This window comes from Salmo trutta, chromosome 29 (genome assembly GCF_901001165.1).
Source record: "Salmo trutta chromosome 29, fSalTru1.1, whole genome shotgun sequence".
Taxonomy (NCBI): domain Eukaryota; kingdom Metazoa; phylum Chordata; class Actinopteri; order Salmoniformes; family Salmonidae; genus Salmo; species Salmo trutta.
This window is the reverse complement of record NC_042985.1, coordinates 4,743,643-4,764,121: the sequence shown is the minus strand read 5'-3', so window position 1 is coordinate 4,764,121 and position 20,479 is coordinate 4,743,643. Positions and strand designations below refer to the sequence as shown.

At 47.3% G+C, this 20,479-nt stretch overlaps 1 protein-coding gene across 9 annotated transcripts in view; it reads right to left on the bottom strand.

Moving 5' to 3' along the window:
• Positions 1–20,479, bottom strand: part of LOC115166797 (transducin-like enhancer protein 3-B) — a 64,378-nt gene that overhangs the window by 3,122 nt on the left and 40,777 nt on the right. For 2 of the 9 annotated variants that reach the window (XM_029720613.1, XM_029720611.1), the window contains exons 8-18: positions 16,615–16,828; positions 16,179–16,240; positions 12,409–12,531; positions 12,227–12,277; positions 11,567–11,719; positions 9,855–9,987; positions 9,521–9,693; positions 6,835–6,908; positions 6,453–6,702; positions 2,215–2,462; positions 1,901–2,048 (exon numbers count right to left, since the gene is read on the bottom strand). In XM_029720613.1, the coding sequence (XP_029576473.1) occupies positions 1,901–2,048; positions 2,215–2,462; positions 6,453–6,702; positions 6,835–6,908; positions 9,521–9,693; positions 9,855–9,987; positions 11,567–11,719; positions 12,227–12,277; positions 12,409–12,531; positions 16,179–16,240; positions 16,615–16,828 (1,629 nt within the window). Of the gene's footprint in view, positions 1–1,900; positions 2,049–2,214; positions 2,463–6,452; positions 6,703–6,834; positions 6,909–9,520; positions 9,694–9,854; positions 9,988–11,566; positions 11,720–12,226; positions 12,278–12,408; positions 12,532–16,178; positions 16,241–16,614; positions 16,829–19,646; positions 19,680–20,479 lie in introns of all 9 variants that reach the window. The other 7 variants (XM_029720618.1, XM_029720616.1, XM_029720615.1 and 4 more) reach the window with 5 other exon arrangements.

Sequence of the window (20,479 nt, the reverse complement as noted above, 5' to 3'; positions counted from 1 at the left end):
CGTGGCCGTCACTCAGCCGTGTCCCTTGCAGGTGGAGCAAGGAGAGTCCACTCGTTAGCCAAAACACAACAATGTGACAAATTCAGAAAAACAAAGAAATAACGAAAGCAGTGGGAGTATTCATAGCCAAAGATTTGCAGCCCTATTCGGTGGTTACTGACTCAGGATTTTGTCACCTGATTAAAACAATTGAACAGCGTTACAATGTCCCCTCCCACACACATTTCAGCAGCAAAGTAATTCCCAAACTCTATGAAGCATCACAGAGAGACATTGAAAAGGAATTGACACAGACACCCTAAAAGTGGGGACTTTCTTTTCTCTCACAAAAGCACCACCGCCCACCAAGTTGACAGTTAAGCAAGAGATGCTGAATATACCAAAACACATATCAATCCATGATGTCACAACCCGTTGGAATACCATATAGAACATGCTGGAACGTTCCTTGGAACAGCAACCGGCCATCTGCTCTGCTGTATTGGACAAGGCTGTGAGGAAGTCGGTCTAAGACATAGCCATGCTGACGGACAGTGAACTGAAGCTGGCAGAAGAACTCATTGAGCTACTCAACCGCCTGAAAACAATGACAACTCTCATGAGCAGTGAAACAAGTCCCACCTCATCAATAATTCTCCCTCTAAAGACAATGATTCTCAAATCCATGGCACCAGGTCCTGAGGACAGTCCAACCATCAGGGAGGCCAAGGCAGCCATCACTCAGGACTTGGAGAGAAGATACACAGACCCAGATCTACCTTTACAGAGTTACAGCCCTTGAGCCAAGGTTTAAATCCCTGCCAGCCTGCTGCAACAGCATAAACATCAGGGATTTCAGCCATTTTTAAATACTTTTTCATTATATTGTTTTTATCATGTGTGCTAAAATGTGATGAGATATGTTTTTTTGATGAGATGTGTCACTTACACTTAATAAGTTGCCATTTTTCTTGTAGATTCAAGTAGTGCAAGCAGGGCCATCCACAGGGAACAAAATCCATCCTCATTATACCCTCCTCAAAAGACTCCCGTGTCAGAGTTATTTGGGGAGCTTTCCAGAGGAGCAGACCAAGCTCTTTTCCAAAATGACTGAGGAGGTGGTCCCCTCATACAAGACAGCAGATTGCCTTCATGTGGCTGCTGATCTTTTTGTGTGGTGGAACACAAACCAGTTACATTCCAAAAAAGTTACATTCCACCACAAATAAGTCCCCAATCTATACTTTCAGTTGCCTAACGGCATCAGAACATCAAGATGAGATGTATTTAGAGTTTTGTTCCAGCAATACGGTGCATTAAAACTAAAATCAAATTTACCTAGCTTGGTGTAGATCCTGTTGTTGCAAAACATGCACAGGGCCCCAGTGCCCCAGGAACCTCTGTTGTAAGTCAGAGTTTCTCCACCGCAGGGGACATGATCAGTGCAAGCCGTTCTCGTCTTGCTTCAGAGAATGTTGACATGCTTATCTTTTTACAGAAGAACCTCAACATAAAGGAATAGATATCTCATATAGGATACCAACTTGATGTTGCATTTTGTTATTTTTTATATGTAATATTGCCTATAAAAGTATGTACCCCGTTTATTTAAAATAAACCTTCAGCTTGTCAAAGCTAAGAAGCACTTTTCATTTTATTCTCCCCTTGATGTCATACAGTAGAGACATGTTGCCATTTTTCTGAATGGAGAGTTTCATTTGTCTATAGGCAAAATAAAAGAGTTCATTGTTTAAAGGGTGATGTGTTTATTTTTTTTCTTAAATATAAAGATACCGAAACCGTACCGAACCGTGGGCCCACTGTACCGTTGCATCCCCTGTGTGTGTGTGTGTGTGTGTGTGTGTGTGTGTGTGTGTGTGTGTGTGTGTGTGTGTGTGTGTTCAAACATATATGTGCGTACCTGGGAGGTGAAGTCATGCTGCTGGAGCTGGCGTCCCTCCCTCAGGTCCCATGAGCGGACAGTGTTGTCCAGACCTCCGGTCCACAGCTTGGTCCCATCATGGGAGATGTCAATACAGCTGGCTCCGTCCGTGTGGCCCTGGAACTGCCTGCAACACCCAACAAACACCGTGGACTTAGTCAAGTCATTCCACTCACATTTTGGACATTTCAATGTAAACCCACTCCAATCATTACTGCTAAAATCATATGGGTAGTAGTACATCCCTCCTAGCCTCCAAGCAGTCATCTACTCTATGAGGATGGATCAGTCACCTGACCAGGGTCTGGTTGTGCAGGTCCCAGACCGCGATGTTCCCATCACTGCAGCAGGAGAAGCAGACTTTGGCGTCGGGGGAAATGGCCAGTGCATAGCAGGCGGGGGCCGAGGAGGTGAGCTCCGCCTTGATACGTGGCGTCGGAGAGGCCAGGTCCCAGATGGTCAGCGTGCTGGCCTCACCACCCACAATCAGGGTGCGGCCATCAGGGAGGAGCTTACAGGAGCGGATGTAGTTGTCCCTGTTCTGGAGACAGAGGGAGCCAGTTAAGATTTGGGCTTCAGACAGTTATCGTGCTAATAGCAGGTATCGTGAGAGACACAAATGTATTGCTAAATATATTGCTATACTGTTGGAGCTAGGAACACAACCATTTCACTACACCCGCATTAACATCTGCTAAATATTGTATGAGACCAATAAAATGTGATTTGATTTAAAAGCAGGTGTGGCGACAAAAGCAAGTATGGCGACTCCAACCCCATTGGATGAATTGAACGGATGTGGGTGGAGCAGTATCTCCATAGGGATGCTGGTTGTGGATGCTGGTTGTGGCCCTAGCGAGAGCCGTGGCCCTAGCGAGAGCCGTGGCCCTAGCGAGAGCCGTGGCCCTAGCGAGAGCAGTGTGCTGGTTTCTTCTTTTTTCTCATCTTATTCAGCTGTTAAAATGCACCTGCAACAAAGACAGCTCAGATGTGAGTGCCTTTTGAAGCAGGTATGACGATAAAAGCATCACAGAGTGTGTTTGAGTGTGGCTTCCCTCAGCTGTGGTGTGTGGCGCGAGTCTCATTTTCAGCTTTAACAAGAGCAGAAGAGTGTTAGCTGGACTGGGTCCATGAGGCGGGTGAAGTGAACGACAGATCAATAGAGGGCCGGGGCTCTCAGATGAATTAAACAGCTTGCTGATGACTATATAAGACCTGGTCACAAAGCCAGCACTCTCCCTCTTCCCTCTGCTCCTTCCCCCTCTCCAAAGTGGCCAGGAGACAGTATCAAACTGATGAATGGGGAGGATGGGAGAATGACTAATGGGGTGGGTAATGGTGAACCAGGGCAGGACGATCAGAAGATCATTACTTTAGAACTTTTTCCAAAACGTCACACACAGGGCCGACGAACAAGACGCTGTGCCTTGACTTACTACATTCACAAGAGCAGATGGAGGGAGAGGGTGGATGTGGGATTCAGAGGGTGGATGTGGGGTTCAGAGGGTGGATGTGGGGTTCAGAGGGTGGATGTGGGGTTCAGGGGGCTGGTTCAGAGGGTGGATGTGGGGTTCAGAGGGCTGGTTCAGAGGGTGGATGTGGGGTTCAGGGGCTGGTTCAGAGGGTGGATGTGGGGTTCAGAGGGCTGGTTCAGAGGGTGGATGTGGGGTTCAGAGGGCTGGTTCAGAGGGTGGATGTGGGGTTCAGAGGGTGGATGTGGGGTTCAGAGGGCTGGTTCAGAGGGTGGATGTGGGGTTCAGAGGGCTGGTTCAGAGGGTGGATGTGGGGTTCAGAGGGCTGGTTCAGAGGGTGGATGTGGGGTTCAGAGGGCTGGTTCAGAGGGTGGATGTGGGGATCTGAGGGCTGGTTCAGAGGGTGGATGTGGGGATCTGAGGGCTGGTTCAGAGGGTGGATGTGGGGTTCAGAGTAGAGGTTGACCGATTATGATTTTTCAACGCCGATACCGATTATTGGAGGACCAAAAAAAAAACCCCGGTGCCGATTAATGGGCCGATTATTTTTTCTTTTTTGTAGTAATGACAATTACAACAATACTGAATGAACACATATTTTAACTTAATATAATACATCAATAAAATCAATTTAGCCTAAAATAAATAATGAAACATGTTCAATTTGGTTTAAATAACGCAAAACAAAGTGTTGGAGAAGAAAGTAAAAGTGCAATATGTGCCATGTAAGAAAGCTAATGTTTAAGTGCCTTGCTCAGAACATGGGAACATATGAAAGCTAGTGGTTCCTTTTAACATGAGTCTTCAATATTCCCAGGTAAGAAGTTTTAGGTTGTAGTTATTATATGAATTATAGGACTATTTCTCTCTATACGATTTGTATTTCATATACCTTTGACTATTGGATGTTCTTATAGGCACTTTAGTATTGCCAGTGTAACAGTATAGCTCCTACCTGGGCTCAAACCAGGAACACATCGACAACAGCCACCCTCGAAGCAGCGTTACCCATGCAGAGCAAGGGGAACAACCACTCCCAAGTCTCAGAGCGAGTGACGTTTGAAACGCTATTAGCGTGCACCCGGCTAACTAGCTAGCCATTTCACATCGGTTACACCAGCCTAATCTTGGGAGTTGATAGGCTTGAAGGGGTGGGTATAATTTGTGGAATGTTCCAACAGGAATCTGTTCCAAAAAACGTAAAGTAAAAGGTTGCCAACCAACAACGCATACAAAGTAGCAACGCATACAAACCTAGCTAACTAGCTGCCGAATAGGCATCAACTCACCACGTAGCTTATTCTTAATGTTTGTCCATAGGCAAACAGACATGTGAGGAGAGACATTTTTCAGAATAAACGTGATGAGTGAAAAACGCTATGAAATAGACCACTCCCTACCCGGTATCTTATTCTGCCGCTATACAACTTTGTATGTGTTGTTTTTTGGAAACCTTGTTATTTACGAAGTTTTTGGAATAGATTCCTGTTGGAACAAATTATACCCACCCAGGTTGAAGTAATAAACAGCGCAATGCTTGAAGCACAGCAAAGGGCTGTTTGAATGAATGCTTACGAGCCTGCTGCTGCCTACCACCGCTCAGTCAGACTGCTCTATCAAATCATAGACTTAATTATAATATAATAAACACACAGAAATACGAGCCTTGGGTCATTAATATGGTCGAATCTGGAAACTATCATCTCAAAAACAAACGTTTTTTTCTTTCAGTGACATACGGAACCGTTCCGTATTTTATCTAACGGGTGGCTAAGTCTAAATATTCCTGTTAGGCATTGATGTTTATGGTTAGGTACATTGGTGCAACGACAGTACTTTTTTCGCAAATGCGCTTGTTAAATCAACACCCTTTTGTCGAAGTAGGCTGTGATTCAATGAAAATTAACAGGCACCGCATCGATTATATGCAACGCAGGACACTTTAGATAAACTAGCAATATCATCAACCATGTGTAGTTAACTAGTGATTGTTAAGATTGATAGTTTTTTATAAGTCTAATGCTAGCTAGCAACTTACCTTTGCTTCTTGCTGCCCTCGCGTAACAAGTAGTCAGCCTGTTAATCCTTGTGGAGTGCAATGTAAGGCAGGTGGTTAGAGCGTTGGACTGGTAACCGAAGGTTGCAAAAACGAATCCCCCCTTAACAAGGCAGTTAACCCCCGTTTCTAGGCCGTCATTGTAAATAAGAATGTGTTCTTAATCTGACTTGCCTAGTTAAATAAAGGTGTAATTTTTTTTTTACAAAAATAATAAAATAAAAATAAAAAAAATCGCCAAATCGGTGGCCAAAAATACCGATTACCGATTGTTATGAAAACTTGAAATCGGCCCTAATTATTCGGCCATTCCGATTAATCGGTCGACCTCTAGTTCAGAGGGCTGGTTCAGAGGGTGGATGTGGGGTTCAGGGGACTGAAGGCAGTGGTGTAAAGTACTTAAGTAAAAATACAAGTAGTTTTTGGGGGTATCTGTACTTTACTATTTATGTTTTTGACAACTTTCACTTTTACTTCACTACATTCCTAATGAAAATAACGTACTTTCTACTCCATACATTTTCCATGACACCCAAAAAGTACTCGTTGCATTTTGAATGCTTAGCAGGACAGGAAAATGGTCTAATTCAAGCACTTAGAGAAAATCCCTGGTCCTACATCAGGCCGATGAAGAGCATCCTCTGTGCCCATGAGTAGGCTTGATATCTCAGTCCATGTCAAATGATAACCGTCACAGTATCATCTCAGATACATGGCCAGCTTGTTCAGCTTGGCTATCCTGTTAGCTAGCATACAGCCCAGCCAACCTAAATTATAGCCTTCTTACAGTACCAGTCAACAGTCTGGAAACACCTACTCATTCCAGGGTTTTTCTTTTTTATATTTTCTACATTTTAGAACAATAGTGAAGACGTCAACACTATGAAATAACACACACAGAATCATGTAGTAACCAAAAAAGAAAAAACATTGAATGAGTAGGTGTCCACAAACAGACTGGTATTGTATATCCAGATTTTCTAAAACAAAAATGGCTCCTTACCAGGCAGTCCAGTTGGGACACGGGGCTCTTGCTGCCCGGCTGGCTGATGTCCCAGATCTTGACGCAGCCCTTGCCGCCGGTGTAGACGTGGCGTGTGGGGTTGCTGATGGTGACGGCGCACACCACCTCGCCGTGGCTCAGCGTGTTGATCTGGCGGGCGTGGCGTGGGATGCCCGGGCCTATGAGAGCGTCCGGGGGAAAGGGCACCGGCTGCATCTGGCCGTCGGCGCTCACATGAAAGGAGTAGGCACTGCCGTGGGGAGAAAGGGCAGTTGTTGTTTTGTGTCAAAATAAAACCTGGAACCAAAACGTTGGACTTGACCTGTGATGTTCAGGCTCTCGTGATGAACAGTTCAAACAAAGAGTGGGTTTGGAGACTTACGGTTTTCCTCCAGAGATGGACGTGAGGCTGGCTTGCAGGCCTGGTCTCATGTGGGAGTGAGGGTCAAACCCCGCCTGGGGAAACAGCACAGACAGACAGCATGTTAACACCATAGCCTAACAAACAGTGGAAAGCCTATCCATGCAGCCAACTAGGCTAAGTTAAATGTTCAAACAGGAAACTTAGCATCACTGCTTCTGTAGCGTCAAATAAGGCAGAGGTACTCAAGTATTATTTGAGAAGGTCCGATCACACAAATGTCCTATGTGGCAAACCCCCACCTCGCAACCCAACGCTACCCAAAACTATTCACACCATTCTTGCTGGCAGAGAGATAGTTTTGCAGTTTTAAGTTACATTTTTCGCAATTCTATACATGTTGCATTGGGCAGAGATTTTTGTTACTGTTTTAAAGCTAATTTCCTGCAATTGTAGGTGTTTTTCCAGGTCTTGTGTGCGTTTAGAAACTAGGTGGTTTGAGCCCTGGACGCTGACAGCCGTGGTATATCAGACCGTATACAACGGTTATGACAAAACATTTATTTTTACCGCTCCAACTACGTTGATAACCAGTTTCTAATAGCAATAAGGCACCTCGGAGGTTTGTGATATATGGCGAATATACCACGGCTAAGGGCTGTATCCAGGCACTCTGCGTTGCGTCGTTCATAAGAACAGCCCTTAGCCGTGGTATATTGACCACATACCACACCCTCTTGGGTCTTCTTGCTTAATTATACCATAGCAGGGGTCGAAGCCTGACCTAGTTCAGTAGTACTAGTAGAGACCCGCGGTCTGTATTGAACCAGTTATGAGTATGGGGGACATAAGGGGTATTCTTACCATCATTTCATACAGTGCTGTGGATTCTACATTCCTTTAAAGGCAGAGCCTTTGCCCAGGTTTGTGGTAACGGTGTAAAGGGGAGCTTTACACAAAATCCCACTTGCTAATGCTAATGAGAGCCTGGGAGATTTCCACACACAGAGAAGTGTTTTGACAGAGTTGTTATTTTCCCCTCCCTTGTAGCACCAGACATCAAAGAAGTGGAGTTAGGTAATAGCAACATTGGAGTTAGCTAACACTTTACACAGAGAGCAGAGAAAAAATGATACGCATTTCTAAAGAAATATTGAAAAAGTGAATTATTGAAATAGGAAGTTCATTGTAAATTGGCTGCTAGTCATATTACCATAAGTCTTTTAGCCGACAGCCGTGTTGGCTAACTCAACGGTAGCGCTGCTGAGACATGTAATATATAGTGAGAAGTGAGTCTGATGTACATTTGCATGTGTGTGTGTTTGAGTGAACACCTTTTCTTTCCTCTTCCTGTGTTGCATTAGTAACTGTAGCCTGTGTTGTATTAGTAACTGTAGCCTGTGTTGTATTAGTAACTGACACCAGTGTTGTATTTGTAACTGTAGCCTGTGTTGTATTTGTAACTGTAGCCTGTGTTGTATTTGTAACTGTAGCCTGTGTTGTATTTGTAACTGTAGCCTGTGTTGTATTTGTAACTGTAGCCTGTGTTGTATTTGTAACTGTAGCCTGTGTTGTATTTGTAACTGTAGCCTGTGTTGTATTTGTAACTGTAGCCTGTGTTGTATTTGTAACTGTAGCCTGTGTTGTATTTGTAACTGTAGCCTGTGTTGTATTTGTAACTGTAGCCTGTGTTGTCATAGTAACTGTAGCCTGTGTAACTGTGTTGTAATAGTAACTGTAGCCTGTGTGACTGTGTTGTATTAGTAACTGTAGCCTGTGTGACTGTGTTATATTAGTAACTGTAGCCTGTGTGACCGTGTTGTAATAGTAACTGTAGCCTGTGTGACCGTGTTGTATTAGTAACTGTAGCCTGTGTAACTGTGTTGTATTAGTAACTGTAGCCTGTGTGACTGTGTTGTATTAGTAACTGTAGCCTGTGTGACTGTGTTGTATTAGTAACTGTAGCCTGTGTAACTGTGTTGTAATAGTAACTGTAGCCTGTGTAACTGTGTTGTATTAGTAACTGTAGCCTGTGTAACTGTGTTGTATTAGTAACTGTAGCCTGTGTAACTGTGTTGTATTAGTAACTGTAGCCTGTGTAACTGTGTTGTATTAGTAACTGTAGCCTGTGTAACTGTGTTGTATTAGTAACTGTAGCCTGTGTAACTGTGTTGTATTAGTAACTGTAGCCTGTGTGACTGTGTTGTATTAGTAACTGTAGCCTGTGTGACTGTGTTGTATTAGTAACTGTAGCCTGTGTAACTGTGTTGTATTAGTAACTGTAGCCTGTGTGACTGTGTTGAATTAGTAACTGTAGCCTGTGTGACTGTGTTGTATTAGTAACTGTAGCCTGTGTTGTAATAGTAACTGTAGCCTGTGTAACTGTGTTGTATTAGTAACTGTAGCCTGTGTTGTATTAGTAACTGTAGCCTGTGTGACTGTGTTGTATTAGTAACTGTAGCCTGTGTGACTGTGTTGAATTAGTAACTGTAGCCTGTGTGACTGTGTTGTATTAGTAACTGTAGCCTGTGTTGTAATAGTAACTGTAGCCTGTGTAACTGTGTTGTATTAGTAACTGTAGCCTGTGTTGTATTAGTAACTGTAGCCTGTGTGACTGTGTTGTATTAGTAACTGTAGCCTGTGTATAGGGCTGAGGGGCTGAATGTGAGTATGTGGCTTCATGAGGTGGAGTTTTAGGGGAGCGTACCATGGGCGAGCGTCCGTACGCAGCAGCGGCCACACTCATCTGGGGGGAGATGTGGAGGCCGGCGTAGACCCCGGGGCTGGTCAGGGAGCCGTTCATCTCGTGGTGGCCCATCATGGCGAAGGGCGTGGCGTAGGAGCCAGCTATGGACAAAGGGGTACGCAGGGCTGGAGCTGCTAGAGAGAGGGAGGAGAGAGACGGTAAGGACAACTGATTCTGCCATAGGCAAATGGGCAGACCTACAAGGAAGTTATTTTCGTGTTAATCCATTTGTGGTTAGAGGGCGAGTGTGTTTGTATACATGTGGGTATGAGTGTGTATGTGTGTGAGGACTTACCCAGTGCCTCCATGCCCGAGGGCTTGCCCATGATGGGCCGTAGACCAGGGGTGGTGCTGGTGCCTGGTGTGGGGGCATCGTTACGAGGTGTGGGGGTGTTAGACTTTAGGCCCGGAGTGGATGACTTATCATTCTGACAGAGAGAGACTAGATGTGATTAATGTTGCTTTATTCCAGCGTGTTCCATTGTTATTCTAAATGATGCCAATCACAAAGCAATAGAACCCCAACCCATCCACCTAGATCACTGGCAACCCGCCCAACTAGATCACTGGCAACCCGCCCAACTAGATCACTGGCAACCCGCCCAACTAGATCACTGGCAACCCGCCCAACTAGATCACTGGCAACCCGCCCAACTAGATCACTGGCAACCCGCCCAACTAGATCACTGGCAACCCGCCCAACTAGATCACTGGCAACCCGCCCAACTAGATTACTGGCAACCCATCCAACTAGATCACTGGCAACCCATCCAACTAGATCACTGGCAACCCATCCAACTAGATCACTGGCAACCCATCCAACTAGATCACTGGCAACCCATCCAACTAGATCACTGGCAACCCATCCAACTAGATCACTGGCAACCCATCCAACTAGATCACTGGCAACCCATCCAGCTAGATCACTGGCAACCCATCCAGCTAGATCACTGGCAACCCATCCAGCTAGATCACTGGCAACCCGCCCAGCTAGATCACTGGCAACCCGCCCAGCTAGATCACTGGCAACCCATCCAACTAGATCACTGGCAACCCATCCAACTAGATCACTGGCAACCCATCCAACTAGATCACTGGCAACCCATCCAACTAGATCACTGGCAACCCATCCAACTAGATCACTAGCAACCCATCCAACTAGATCACTAGCAACCCATCCAACTAGATCACTAGCAACCCTCTCATGTATGAGAGAGACAGGGAGAGAGAGGGACAAATAGAACATGTATGAGAGAGACAGGGAGAGAGAGGGACAAATAGAACATGTATGAGAGAGACAGGGAGAGAGAGGGACAAATAGAACATGTATGAGAGAGACAGGGAGAGAGAGGGACAAATAGAAACCAAAGACCAAATCCCAAAATAACAACCACTTTCCCCCAAAATCCAGTGACAATTTGAGTGGTGAGCTGAATATAATCCAATGTACTAGTGCCAGTTCATTAGAACCCTGTGGAGCCACATCAAACTCTAATAGAGACTGGCCTGTCAGAGCCCTAACATCCAAGATGGTGGTCCTTCTTTAGCCCTCATTTCCCTTTAATCTGCACCCCTCCACCCCACCCCCGGACAGAAACATGAGTCCTGACTAGTTAAGCACATTACCACAGCCAAGGAGATAGGACTGGTGAGGGAGGGAGATCTCTGTAGTTTGCTCCCTGACTAGACCAGTAATTAAGCACATTGACATGGGGCCTGGTAAGGGAAGGAGGGATGGGAGAGAGAGAGATGGAGGGTGGGACAGAGCAATCTCCCTGTCATTGCCCCGGTTTATTTATGATCCGGGGCTGGGAAAGCAATGAACATTTATTCTGCCTGCCATAAAGGATATTGAAAGGATCAGAGCACTGTGTGTCTCCTCTCCAACCCCCAACCCTCCTTCAACAGTTTAATAGGTACACTTCCTCCCATGTATGAGCCCCTCACACTCACCCCTTGTCTATTGTTTTCCCCTACCCCCTCCTTTCCGGTTTCTCACACACTCACGTGGGCGTGGTCCTTGGCTTTGGAGGAGGGCGTGCTGCCGGAGGAGGCCACGGAGGCGGGGCTGTTGGGGGCGTCCTTCTTTAGGGCCCGTGATTTGTCCAGACCGTTTTCTGGAGGAGAATGGGCAGGGCTCGCCCTGGGAGTGGCTGGGTCCTAGAGAGAGAGAACAAGAGAAAGAGAAAAATGATGAGGGAGAGGAAGAGAGCGAGAGAATGAGTAAATGGAGGAGTGGAAACACGCTGGAACATGTACATGAACGTCAAACAAACCCAGGCCACATGTACACACACACACACTTTGTTTGTCCTCTGTCTCCGTCACCCTAGGGGTTCCATCCAGGTTTCTTTGTATAAGCATGTCTCCGTACAAATAAAGCTTTTATTTGGTACACATACACATAAGTGGATGTTATACACAAGCACACAGTTCTGTTTCCTTCTTTATTTTAGGGGCGGTTTCCCTGGTGACCTTAGTGAGGGTGTGATAGCTGTTAAGGTCTCTGTCAGCTCTGGTTCCTCAACAAAGACACCAGTGTTCAGTCACTAGCTACCAGAGAGACCGGGTGGAATGTGGCTCTGCAACTCAACCACACTAACATACCAACACACTCATACGTGTGTCCACTCAAACACACACATGCAAGCGACCAGCTGCTCTTACCTCATTGGACACATCCACGACGAGGTCGTCACTTTTGTCTCCATCGCTATCCTGTTGAGAGACAGTGTTAGACAGTGACCACACTTATATCAGTGTGTGAGAGCAGTACTTCTCCTGTTTAAAGGTGCTGACTGTATTATGTGTGTGTGTGTGTGTGTGTGTGTGTGTGTGCTCCCACTCACGTATCTGCTCATAGTGTCCTTCTCCTCCACCTTGCGTTTCTTGGAGTCCATGCTGTAATCAGAGGAACTGCGGTGTTTGTCGCTGGCTGCACGCAGGCTGTCCGACGGAGACACTGAGTTATTCTGGAACAACACGCAGACAGACGAGGAACCATGTCAGTCACAGGAGTCGTCCCACGTAACAAAACGTCTAGGAGAAATGTGCTCTGCTAGTTTAGGTCTTGAAGTGTGTCTTTGTGCTGTAGAGACAGACATCTTAGAGGGGAGAGCTGCCAGGTCACCGATGGGGCTTTACCAAAGTCCTTCAAACACACACCCCTTGACAGAGCTAAACCTCCCCTCAGACTAGAGGATATTAGCTCAACACGCACCATGATGCATTAGTGAGGGACAGGGAGTGAGCCTGACTGAGTGAGCCCAGGAGACAAACTGCACAGACTCCTCTTCTCCCAGGCCTTCCATTGACTGAGGCTGCTTACACACAACGCAAACAATGCAGAACTTGTTTTCCTGTCCTCCTCCTGCTATCCCTCCAACACACACACACACACACACTCACACCATCAGAAAGGAAAACACCAGGTGAACAGTGGTTCTTTCTCCAGAGCTGCCGGGCTGAACGGATGACTGCTGGAGAGTGGGCTGGTGTGGTGAGTTCTGACCTCACACAGGTCGGCACCTTGCCAGGACCACTCAGTGGTTATACAGTACATAAACAAGTAGCGAGGGAGGGACAGGAAACTGCCTAAACCACAGGGATTGAATGACATGAGAGACTCAATGAGTGAGTGAGTGAGTGAGTGAGTGAGTGAGTGAGAGCACAGAAGGAACGTTGACAAAGAGCAAACGGAAACGGCGAGAAAAAGTAGAGCAGGAAAATTGTCGAAAAAGAGGGAGTGAAAGAAAGAGAAAAAGGCAGCTGGCATCCAATGAGAGGCCAGTAGTGAGGCAGCTGGCATCCAATGAGAGGCCAGTAGTGAGGCACTCAGTTGAGCTCCCCACTTGTGGCCATGCTGGGCAGGCTGGGCGGGGGGGGGTTAGGCTGGCACTGCCAGGGTGGCACTGGGTACACTGGGCCCTCCATGCCAAGCCCACACACTCATCCAGCCTTTCATTACCCACAGAGACAGAGAGACTAAAGAGAGGACAAGAGCTGCCCATTTTAACCCCTCACCCATGTCCACTGAGAAAGAAGAAAGGAACGACAGAGAGAGAAAAGACGGGGCCTTGTGGTTGACAGACAGAACGAGAGAGAGGAGGAGGATGTGGTTGGGCAGCGTTGGGGTGCCCCCTTCAGAAGGGCTTTCTAGGCAACATGCCCTCGTCTTGGCTGCTGCACAAAGTAATCTGACTCCTCGTGACTCTAAGCCAAACCCTCCATTCTCCCCCTCCCTTTCCCCCCATCCCGGCTCTAAATATGTACATGAATGTTGCCATTGTGGCTCCAAAATGCGCAGCTTCTCTTTTGGAGAGGATAAAAGGAGAGAGACAAATAGAGGTGGATTGGCCTGAGGGGTTGAAAGAGGAGGGATGGTGGGGTGGGTAACTAGCTAGCTACCTCCCAGGCCCCCCTCTCTCTGAGGTTGTGTGCATTTTTGGTTTTATTATCCTTGTGGATATCAGCAGTCCTTAAGGTGTCAGCATGCTTCAGTTCGGCTGGTGGAGAGCTGAAGTCCTTAAGGTGTCAGCATGCTTCAGTTCGGCTGGTGGAGAGCTGAAGTCCTTAAGGTGCCAGCATGTTTCAGTTCGGCTGGTGGAGAGCTGAAGTCCTTAAGGTGTCAGCATGCTTCAGTTCGGCTGGTGGAGAGCTGAAGTCCTTAAGGTGTCAGCATGCTTCAGTTCGGCTGGTGGAGAGCTGAAGTCCTTAAGGTGTCAGCATGCTTCAGTTCGGCTGGTGGAGAGCTGAAGTCCTTAAGGTGCCAGCATGCTTCAGTTCGGCTGGTGGAGAGCTGAAGTCCTTAAGGTGCCAGCATGCTTCAGTTCGGCTGGTGGAGAGCTGAAGTCCTTAAGGTGCCAGCATGCTTCAGTTCGGCTGGTGGAGAGCTGAAGTCCTTAAGGTGCCAGCATGCTTCAGTTCGGCTGGTGGAGAGCTGAAGTCCTTAAGGTGCCAGCATGCTTCAGTTCGGCTGGTGGAGAGCTGAAGTCGACTAGGTGAACCGGACAAGTGTGTTCGCATACTCCCTTAAAGACATTCACTTGAAAAAAAAAAAATTGAAAAAAAACGGCAATAGTGCAGTTTGTCCATTTTGAGATGCCGTAGCCAGTATACACTTCCTCAAAAGTCAGAATTAAAAAAGTAATTACATTACGACTTTTCTGCCAAGGAGATCTTAGTCACGCAATTTTACATGAACTATGTTTGGTGCATAATTTCTCAATGAAGAAATGTGCTATTGAGTCGTCTCTCATTAAACAACAAAGACTATAGAAGAATCCCTACAGTTGACCAATCACGGGCGAAGACGTCGGCTCCCAACTGGCCTCGAGAAAGAAAGGTGCCCGAAAAGCCCCAACATTTTGTCATAGTATATGTATAAACTTATGTATAAACTCTTCTGAACTGTTCTGTCTGGGAAGCATGCGGACACCTTTACAAGGATAGTAAAAACAAGGACAATTCTGACAATTGGGGACATTTCGCCGGCCCCCACAAGGTAAAAGGCTATTTTAGGCTTATGGGTTAAGTTTAAGGTTAGAATTAGGTTTAGGGTAAATATCATTTTGAATGGAAATACATTGCTTGGTCCCAACAAGGATAGTAAAACAAATGTGTGTGTCTGTCTGTCTAATACACAGTGGCCTTTTAAGGCATGATTAACAGACTGGATAACCTCAGACGCCCCTATCAGGTGACCTGAGACAACAGGACAGGAAGGGAGGAAGCGACAGAGGGAGATGAGGGAGGGGAGTGGAGTTAGCATTAGCACTGCTAATCGCTGGGGCCCAGTTTCGCTCCCTTCAGACATGACTGCACCCATTCACGCTGCCCAGTCATTGGGAACCCAATCCCTGCGTTGTCGCAGCCGCCACCGCGTCGCTATCCCCGGCTATCAGAGAGATTTAATCCAGTCTAATAAACAGAGGCTTTAACAAGAGAAGAAGCCCGGGGGAAGGAGGGAGGAAACTATTCACTATCTGTGTTCAGAAATATTTACTGGAAGTAGGCAGAGAGAGAAAGACAGAGAGAGAGAGAAAGACAGAGACAGACAAAACGATTGAGTATGAACAAAGAAAGGAGAGAGAGAATGATTACAACAAACAGACAAAACGAAAAGGAGCGCATTAGAAAACAAAGAGGCAAAATAAGGCTGGAGAGAAAGATGGAAGGAGTAAAAGGCAGAGAGGAGGGGGGAGGGGTGGATAGATGGGCTACAGTAAATCCTCTTAGGCGGAGAGACGAGAGTCAAAGTCTCTTTTAATTGTGATGAAATTATAGAGCGGGCTAATCCTCGCCTGGTGACTGGAGTCATTTTCCACCTGGATTAGATAGTGTAGAGGGGGAAGCAGCACCAGCTCCCCCCATTCATTATTTGATTGCAGAACAGCTTATACCAGACAAAACGTGTGTGTTCTACTGCAGGGATCAGGAATTTTACATTTCTAACAAGGCGTGGTGTTTAAAGTCTATGCAAAGTGCCTTAGTCACCAAACAGACTGGCTCAAAGTCAAGGGAGGGCAAGGTGGTTGAGAGAGGGTGAGAGGTTGAGAGAGGGTGAGAGAGGGGGCGTTGGAGATGGGGTGGACCTTTTGAAGAATCAAGGACAACTTACCGTGCTCGACTCTCGTTCTTTTACCAGAGGGATCGCCAGGGGGGAGTGAAAGGATGACAGGCCAAGAGGGAGAAAGTGAAAAGAAAGTTAGTACGAATGGCAACATGTATTGTGACTTAATGGGTCTGCATTCACAAGAAAAATACATTTTTAAATACTTTGGTTTCACATTCAGACAAGTTCATTTAATAAGTGTTTACAGCCACTGTGGTCTGAGAGTACATGGACATCAGGCCACACAACTCATACTCAAACAAAATCAGCACAGAACCAAAATGGCTGTAATTTAGAGCCACAAATGCCCACTGAGCAGGGACAAAATGGCCGCAATATCAAACCACAATGCCAATTGTATGGATCCAAAATGGCCGCAATGCAAAGTGACACTGCCCATTGAGCAGAACCACCTAACTATCCACACCCTCAAGCGCCTCACCTCTGTGCTCCAGGTCGTGGTTGTTCTTCTCGTCCTTGACGGAGGGCAGGTGGGCTTGGCTGCCCAGGGCTCCCAGCGCCAGCAGACCGGAGCCCGCCACGCCCGGGATGGGGGGTATGCCGGGTGGCTGCAGGCCCGAGGGGTGCGGGGGCATCTGGATGGGTGGCCCACCGTGGGCAGCGTGGGACAGGTGCTGAGCCTGGAGCTGCTGTTGCTGTTGGGGAACAAGACATACGACAAGTGGGTCGGCTGGGAAGAGACCGGGGGACTGGATATACAACACATGGAGGGGGCTTAGTTCAGGTGGGCACAACGTTACAGAAACTCTCAGATAGAAATATGTACTGTCAAGAGCTGATGTCAATGCCACATTTCTATCTGCAGCGGTCTAAATGTGGCACCCCATTGTATAACAAGCCCTGGTACTGTGGTTCTCAAATCTCTTCTCCAGGAACCCCCAGACATTTCACTATTGTGTTTTAGCACAGAACTAGTTCACCTGATTTACCTAATCAAGGGCCTGATGATTAGATGACAAGATAAATCAGGTGTGCTAGTTCTGGAATAGATCAAATACATTAACCGGCTGGGGGTCTCCGAGGAGAGGTTTGGACCGGCTGGGGGTCCACGAGGAGAGGTTTGGACCGGCTGGGGGTCCACGAGGAGAGGTTTGGACCGGCTGGGGGTCCCCGAGGAGAGGTTTGGACCGGCTGGGGGTCCCCGAGGAGAGGTTTGGACCGGCTGGGGGTCCCCGAGGAGAGGTTTGGACCGGCTGGGGTCCCCGAGGAGAGGTTTGGACCGGCTGGGGGTCCCCGAGGAGAGGTTTGGACCGGCTGGGGGTCCCCGAGGAGAGGTTTGGACCGGCTGGGGGTCCCCGAGGAGAGGTTTGGACCGGCTGGGGGTCCCCGAGGAGAGGTTTGGACCGGCTCGGGGTCCCCGAGGAGAGGTTTGGACCGGCTGGGGGTCCATGAGGAGAGGTTTGGACCGGCTGGGGGTCCCTGAGGAGAGGTTTGGACCGGATGGGGGTCCATGAGGAGAGGTTTAGACCGGCTGGGGGTCCCCGAGGAGAGGTTTGGACCGGCTGGGGTCCCCGAGGAGAGGTTTGAGAACCACTGTCCCAGTACATAAAGTTGTTAGTCTCCCTCCCCTCCCCAATAACAGTCCTAAACCATGGGAAGGAGGAAGGATTGGGGAGTTGAATTTAATTAGCAAATGTTTGTTAGAGGCCAGTAGGTAAGAACCATCCTTAGCAATAAGGCCATCTTCCTCACAAATACCATACTCAGACTATTATGAGGGCCTGGGTATGAAGTCGGACACACACACCCCCGTATCCTTCACACACACACAAACCCCGTATCCTTCACACACACACACCCCGTATCCTTCACACACACACACACACACGTATCCTACAAACACGTCGCACTAAAGAAAGTCCACCTCATTTTATGAACAGAATACACTTGATAAATACTGGATGAACTGCGCCCAAACACCAGCTGCCTGCAGCAATTAGTGAGAAGCAGCCGGCTACACAACAACTGCTAGTTATCCGTCCTTCAAAGCAGGCTTCCTACTCGAAGATCTCTATTCTATGTGGACTGTTTTAGCAGACACTACAGACAAGAACATGGCTGGGGATGTATTCCCAGAGGGTTGCACATCGGGTTAATTTCACACACGGCATGACCGCAGGTGAAAATAAAAACTGCAAACCTTTCAACACCCAACAAGCAAAGCCAGCCGCCCACCTCCTGGCCCTCTGGCAAAGCCTGTTAACAGGCAGAGAGGGCGGGACACAGACACTTAGCCCTCCCAAGAGCCTGTCAACGTCAGAGAGAGAGCGAGAGAAAGAGAGGCCGAGAGAGAGACAGTGAGAGACAGAGAGAGGAAGAGGGAGAGCGAGAGAGGGAGAGGGAGAGCGAGAGAGGGAGAGAGAGAGACGAGATCGACTCAGGGATCCAGACTAACAGGCGGGAGTTAAATAGCCACTCAGCTGAAAAGGAGAAGCGAGTGCTTTAAAATGAGGTTAAATAACACTTAGCACATCCATCAACTGTCAGTCCCAAACCAATCTATTGACCTTCCTGATAGCTAGCTGGGAGTATTATAGCCCTGACCCATACTACTCATTAGGAGAAGAGGGAGAAACACATACACAGAGCTTGCAAGCCTTTTAACAGTAAAGGTTGATCAAGTCTGGTCTCTTAACAATAGGCCTATTATCCAGTAGGCTCATTATCTGGAGCTGAGGGGCTGGCGGTATAGAATGGATGGAACCCACTTAGACAGGCAGGATTGTTAATCAATATTGTGCTGGTGGTGTGTGGAGCAGGGGCCTATGTGTGTTAGGGAGGGAGGGGAGGGAAGGATAGAGCAGAGAAGTCCCTGTTGAGGGTGCCTAATGAGGGAAGCATGCAGAGAAGCATCATCAAGAAGACTCATTAAGGGGCCACCGAGGCAGACGAGGAGAGGAGTGAGGGATGGGGGAAATAAACTGCCTCCGATTCAATATTCCTGAATAAAGAGGTGACCGACTTCCTTTCACACTTATCTGTTTTCATCTGTGTAAATGACTCCAAATCTTAGCCGGGTTTTGTCAGGAGGGGATGAGCAGAGAAGAGACTATTAAAGTTAACGGGGCAAATCACAGCTCCCACAGACAGACTAGACTGTTAGTCAGCTGGAACCAACATCAACACTATGAAAGAATAACTGACTGGCAGGCTGGCTGGCAGACAACCTGACTAAAGAGCATAGAAACAAACGAGGCCGGGCTCCAATACTTTAAAGTAATTCCTTTCCTGCACTGACCTTTTTTTGGATCAAGGAAAGCAAACAAAGGGAAGGAAGCCAATTTTCAGTATCGAGACACCCAATGCATGCTTTAGTTCCCGACTTCCTACCACACAGTGGTTATCTGTCGTTACAAAACCACTTGACATGCTAACAGTGGCAGCAATTCAAACAAACGTCAACCACAACATCTCTTCTCATTCCCTCCATCCATCCCTCTCCCAAACACTGACCATGAAGGCTGGGTAGACAGCATGTTGCTGTTGCTGTAGGAGTCAAAGAAAAAGGGTGGTAAGAGGAGGTAGCTGTGGCTAGGGAAGATCTCAATTGCACACTCAAGTCCTCTCTTTTTCTCAAAACCCATTGAGGAGAAGGTCAGAGGGGAGGCACCTCTGGCTTTCTCATCTAATGGGTTTTAAGGAGATGAGGAGAGAGGACGCAAAGAGTACGCAATTGAGACCTTCCCTAGATCTAGCTCAGTACTAACGCTAGCTATAGCGCCATGCTTGCTAATGCTAGCTATAGCTCCATGCTTGCTAATGCTAGCTATAGCGCCATGCTTGCTAATGCTAGCTATAGCGCCATGCTTGCTAATGCTAGCTATAGCGCCATGCTTGCTAATGCTAGCTGTAGCGCCATGCTTGCTAATGCTAGCTGTAGCGCCATGCTTGCTAATGCTAGGTGTAGCTCCATGCTTGCTAATGCTAGCAATAGCTCCATGCTTGCTAATGCTAGCTATAGCGCCATGTTTGCTAATGCTAGCTATAGCTCCATGCTTGCCAATGCTAGCTATAGCTCAATGCTTGCTAATGCTAGGAGGCTAACCACAGGTGCATGCAATGCAGTACAGTTTGAGTGGTAAGGCTACGATAACGCAATGTCCAAAGTGAAATGAACTGTGAGAACACATCGTTGGTCATCAGTATGAGAGTCCTTCAAGGGGGGCTGAGGTACCTGCAATGGCTGAGGTTCTTATGTCAGAATTGCAGTGGCGTGTTTTAATTCGTTTTCAGGTGTTGAGTAGAAAAATACATTTAAAAAATATATATTTTTAAATACTGATTAA